General features: G+C 41.8%; 1 protein-coding gene across 5 annotated transcripts in view; it reads right to left on the bottom strand.

The window, feature by feature from the left end:
* Nucleotides 1-670: 670 nt before the first annotated feature.
* RECQL5 (RecQ like helicase 5) overlaps nucleotides 671-6,000 on the bottom strand; it is a 164,617-nt gene continuing 159,287 nt past the window's right edge. For 3 of the 5 annotated variants that reach the window (XM_056550099.1, XM_056550100.1, XM_056550098.1), the window contains exons 19-20: nucleotides 3,139-3,214; nucleotides 672-2,386 (exon numbers count right to left, since the gene is read on the bottom strand). In XM_056550099.1, the coding sequence (XP_056406074.1) occupies nucleotides 2,286-2,386; nucleotides 3,139-3,214 (177 nt within the window). In that variant the 3' untranslated portion in view covers nucleotides 672-2,285. Of the gene's footprint in view, nucleotides 2,387-3,138; nucleotides 3,215-6,000 lie in introns of all 5 variants that reach the window. The other 2 variants (XM_056550097.1, XM_056550102.1) reach the window with 1 other exon arrangement.

Genomic DNA, 6,000 nt, shown 5'->3' with positions numbered 1-6,000 from the left:
ATATGTTGTAGCCCTATATAGAACCATGCCAGGGAGTAGAGTTAAAGGAGACCCTTGATGTTCACCCCTTACTTAGACAATGGGGTTAACCTTTTGTGGGAGGGAACTCAAGAGTATTCACTGTAGGCAGCTACTGAGACGAATAAAGCATGGTATCAGAGGATACAGCAACCAATCCTATTGTAGCATCCCTTAAGCATGACACTACAGTTTACTGTAGACATGGTGTACTTAGGGTGATGTTTAGTGTTGCATTTCTGCCACACACAGGGGAGATTTACCAAAACTTGTGCAGAGGAAAAGTTGCCCATAGCAACCAATCAGATTGACTGTCTTTGCAGCTCCTCCATGGGTCTTGGTTGCTTCTCTGATAAATGTTGTCCTTACATGGCTTGTCCGTTTGGGTGGACGGCCTTGTCTTAGGATGTTTGCGGCTCTGCCATATTCTTTCCATTTTCTGATGATGGATTTTATGGTGCTCCATGAGATTCCCTTTTCAGGATTAACACTCCAGGGTAATAGGCTGAATGAGATGGACTTTTTTTCAGACAAACTGTGCTACTATGTTTAAAAGAACTTTGTTATTTACAGCTACCAAACAGCGCAGTTTACATTTATAAAGGGAGTTACAATGTTAAAAGCTTATCCACAGTATTGGTGATTACAGGGGTCCATCGTCTTGTTACCCCCACCCTCCCCATCACAAGAACAGTGACCTGAATAACACCGCTGAATAGAGAGGCAGATTGGCACCTGCACCCAGCAGCTCCGTTCTCATTCTCTACAGACCCCCCAGAGATAGAAAATGAATGGAGCACATGCCGACCTGCTGCTTTAATCAGCTGGGAGAGTTGAGTTACCCCATGATCAGATCAGTTATCTCCTATCATGTAAATGGGGGACAAGCTTTTATTGCTGGGATACCCAGGGGTGTATGACCAATGTCTATATATTTGTCTGACGGTACATTTTCACAATATATTAAGCATGACTCAATATTTAGATTACTAACATTTGCTACATAAAACAAAGAAAAAAATTAAGTGCTACTTAGCCTTAGTGAACACTCCTACTTCATGATCTACGAAAAAAGAAAGAAAAGGAAAACAATGAAGCTGAGATTGCACGCCGCAAAGTGACACCAGAGTATACAAAGTCATTTTCCACTTCTCTGTTTATTACGTCGCTCTTCACGTACATGAACAGAAACATATCAGAAGACAAAACACCCTGGAATTATAGAAAACAACTGTGGCGGTAAGATATGTTAAGAAGTAGACAAAAAAAAACCTTATACCTGCATTTTATTTCATTATTAAATTATAGTTTTGATTTTCTCCACTAATAAGCCATTTCCCAGCCAGAAGCAAGAAATCCTAAATAAAAAAACCTGAAAAACTGAATCCTATGACTAATTCTTTCTTTGTCTTGGAAGGAGGGAGTTTGTAAAGCTGTGTAGACAAGGGGTTAACATGTGGTTGCTAATTCACTAGGCAAGAGAAAATAGTAGCAGCAGGAACAGATCAGAATGGACATCAATACTGTAGCGACAGTGCCATCCTCCTCCTCTAGATGGCAATATTGTAGGGGTTATAAATAGCAGCACATACAGGGAAGTCCACTTAGAATGAGCTCCTATCATATCTTACTTTGGTTTTTAAGAATGTGAAGCACTTGGGTTAAAGGGTGACCTTAAAAAATAAACTAACATGTCACGGAAACATGTAAGAAGTTCTAATGGTTGTCCCCAGCGATTGTTAAAATAAACAGTCAGCAGTGCTCAGCAGAGTACTGTGCCCATTTGTGTGCCTGCTCATCACTGCATGGAGAATGGTGTAAGTGGTGTACAAAGTGACAAAAAGCCCACAGACTTTCTATATAGATCCATATACTGCCAGTCCCGTTCAGTAGGCAGACATAAACAGGCACATCGCACAGCTGAGCATTGCACTTTAGTGATGAGTGGGGGTTTCAGCACCTAGACCCGCACAAATCTATGCACCCTTACAAATCAGTATACATCATTACTCAGGTCAGTTGTCAGTCAGAGCAGCAGCATTGAGGTTAATACAAAGTAGTGCTGTATACTGATAACATGATTGGAGAAGAACAGAAAACTAAATAAAGAAGTTTTATAGATAAAGATGGAATATTTAACTGTGATGAATGGGGAGGGCAGAATGAAGTGTTGAGCAATAGGCCTCCCTCCCAGGACAGTAACCGTGAGGTAGCCTGGAAGTGCATAGATGTCAGCAGGATTGTCACTATGTGCAGGTCTTCTGGAATCAGGTGGCAGGTTGCAGAATCTCCTGCCAGTCTGATTCACTTTCACAACTCGCCCGATTCTTAAAAAACGTCTTGATGAGTTTCTGAGCTTCTTCTTTTACTAAAGGGAGGCAGAAAAAAAATCAATCACAGCTTCAGACATCTTGCCTGCAAACTTATTAGATGAAAAAACGTACATAGTCCCTCCATGGTGGACAGTTATTGTCTCATACTCTTCATTTGTTGGCTAGCAGTACTTCTGACTTCTTTTCCATTACTTGTCTGGCCAATGAAAGGACAGCACCTACTTTTCTCTGCTGCACTATGGGGGGATTTACATACAGCAGGTTCTGCTTTATAAAAAAAAAAAAATACCCAATTCTACATCGGGTAAAACTTTTGTAAAATATCCCTTCTAAGCTGCAGTGTGTTAGTGTTCTAGATGCTCAAAACAATGGGGCAAAATAATGTCGCCTGTGTTATTCACCTAAAAGTAATTAAAGATCATATAAAAAGTCTACTTAGATAGTATTACCATTTTTCTTTGTTCAATCACATACAACATTTGCTGCAGATCTGATTCTGTGTTAAATCATTTAGTTACATTGATTTACACAGCAACAAATCAGCAGCAAACACTGTAATTGTGAATGTACCCTTATAGGGTGTCTGCAATCCGCACTGCACCATTTACTGTGTTTAGTTTGTAAAATTCAGGAAATTCCAGTTAATAATTATTAACGTTAAACATAAGTATGTGCCATTTATAATGCAGGCTGTGTAGAGGACATATGGAAGCCCCTTACTATAATGATGAATGTAATCATGAAGTCCACTACATGTATATTACACATTAGAAAGTTGAGACTTTACCAGTTTTTCGCAGTGGTGTTTTGTTATCTCCTGCTAAGTGGTGGGACAGCTGCCTTGCAAATCCTTTAAACAAGTCCTGTAATAAAAAGTTATGTATTTTGAATAAGGGAAATACATTAACCAAAACAATGTAACTACTCCTACGAAAATATATTTGGATAACAGGTTTTAAAGCTCCCTTTATATGCATCCACAAAACCATGTGCTTTTTGCAGCTGCTGCAGAAAAAAACTCTTATACTTTTTTATGTAGACCATTCTATGAATTAGCATGTACCTGGACGAGTACTGGTTTGACACTATTTGCCTCACTGTGTATTTCTGGAGCATTCTTAATGTCTGTGCTAAGCATACATTATTAAAGTGGTACCCAGCTGCTAGACATCTTATCCAATATTCAAAAGGATAGGAGATAAGATGTCTGATCACAGGGTTCCCAGGAGGTTTGTTCAGAACGCCAGGTTACGGCCGCAGTGGTCGTAACCTGGCGTTCTGAACAAAACTCCTGGGAACTCCGTGATCAGACATCTTATCTCCTATCCTTTTGAATATTGGATAAGATGTCTAGCAGCTGGGTACCACTTTAATAATGTGATGTCATGCCATGACCCCTCCATTCATGTCCCCTCCAGACATGAAGGAAGGGGGCATGGCGTGACATCACAACTACTGCCGCCAGAGCTCGGCGTTTGTTCAGAGCAGGGTTCCCAGTGGAGGGACCCCCGCGATCAGACATCTTATTCCCTATCCTTTAGATATGGGATGTGTCGTCTAGCAGCAGAGTACCCCATTAACATGGTGTGAACAGCTGCTTAACCCCTTAAGGACTCAGCCCATTTGGGCCTTAAGGACTCATAAAAATTTTTTTTTTTACATTTTTGTTTTTTCCTCTCGCCTTCAAAAAATCATAACTCTTTTATATTTTCATCCACAGACTAGTATGAGGGCTTGTTTTTTGCGCAACCAGTTGTCCGTTGTAATGCCATCACTCACTTTACCATAAAATGTATGGCGCAACCAACAAAATACTATTTGTGCGGGGAAATTAAAAAGAAAATCGCAATTTTGCAAATTTTGGAGGGTTTCGTTTTCACGCCGTACAATTTATGATAAAAATGACTTGTGTTCTTTATTCTGTGGGTTAATACGATTAAAATGATACCCATGACAACATACTTTTCTATTACTGTTGCGCTTAAAAAAAAAATCGCAAACTGTTTAACCAAATTAGTACATTTAAAATCCCCCTATTTTGAAGACCTATAACTTTTTCATTTTTCCGTATAAGCGGCGATATGAGGGATAATTTTTTGCGCCATGATCTCTACTCTTTATTGATACCATATTTATAATTTATTTATATATATAGCGCCTACAGATTCCGCAGCACTTAATATTTGCTTATGTACAACTTTTATAACTTTTTAAAATAATTTTCTTTGGAATCAAATGTTATAAAAAAGCAGCTATTTTGGGCTTTTTTACGTTAATGCCGTTCACCCTATGGTATCATTAACATTTTATTTTAATAGTTGGGATATTTGCGCATGCGGTGATACCAAATATGTATAAAAATATATATTTTTTTACACTTTTTGGGGGTGAAATAGGGAAAATGGGACAATTTAAGTTTTTATTGGGGAAGGGGGTTTTTCACTTTTTTTTTTTTTTACACTTTAATAGTCCCCCATAGGGGACAATTTATAGCAATCATTCGATTGCTAATACTGTTAAGTGCTATGCATAGGACATAGCACTGATCAGTATTATCGGTCATCTTCTGCTCTGGTCTGCTCGAAATCCTTCAGCAGGCATCCAGGGCAAACACCGAGGGGGGCCATGTAGGCCCCCCATGTCGGCGATCGCCGCAAATCGCAAGGGAAATCGCCCTTGCGATCTGCGGCGATACCGGGCTGATCGGGTCTCTGGGACCCGACCGCCCGGTAATTTTGCATGATCCCGGCTGTCACAGACAGCCAGGACCATGCTAGAGCCTAGGAGCGAGGTGGCAAGCCTGCCACCTCTTCCGATCCCCTGCGATTCTTCCCCTGAAAGTCCGGAGGACGCGGCGGGGGACGGGGGGAGTGCTGGGGACCGGCCCCGGTACTTACCTCGTCCCTGAAGACCCGGATCCCTGCGATGAAGACGGCAGCGGCAGCGACAGGTGAGTGGATCTTCAGCCGTGGTCGGGCCCTTTACAGCAATGCACGTCGCCGTAAAGCGACATGCATTGCTGTATTGGGACCCTGTATACTACAACTCTCAGCATGCCCAGACAGCCCTTGGCGTCTGGGCATGCTAGGAGTTGTAGTTTTGCAACATCTGGGGGTCCGCAGTTTTGGGACCACTGTGCCCTTCCAGATGTTGCAAAACTACACATCCTCAGCATGCCCTTACTGTCCAGGCATGCTGGGAGTTGTAGTTCTGTAACATCTGGCCCTTCAGATGTTGCAGAACTACAACTCCCAGCATGCCTGGACAGTTTTGGCATACTGGGAGTTGTAGTTTTGCAACATCTGGAAGGGCACAGATTGGGAGCCACTGTATTAGTGGTCTACAAACTGTAGTCCTCCAGATGTTGCAAAACTACAACTCCAAGCATGCTGGGAGTTGTAGTTCGGCAACATCTGGCTCTAAAGATGTTGCCGAACTACTACTTCCAGCATGCCTGAGAATGCAGGGAGTTGTAGTTTTGCAACAACAGGAGGCACACTGGTTGGGAAACATTGTCTGTTTCCTAACCCGTGTGCCTCCAGCTGTTGTAAAACTATAACTACCAGCATGCACTTATAGACCATGCATGCTGGGAGTTGTAGTTTTGCAACAGCTGGAGGTCCCCCCCCTGTGAATGTACAGGATACAT

The sequence above is a fragment of the Hyla sarda genome, chromosome 13, assembly GCF_029499605.1.
Source record: "Hyla sarda isolate aHylSar1 chromosome 13, aHylSar1.hap1, whole genome shotgun sequence".
Classification (NCBI taxonomy): domain Eukaryota; kingdom Metazoa; phylum Chordata; class Amphibia; order Anura; family Hylidae; genus Hyla; species Hyla sarda.
This window is presented reverse-complemented; position numbering and strand designations above follow the sequence as displayed.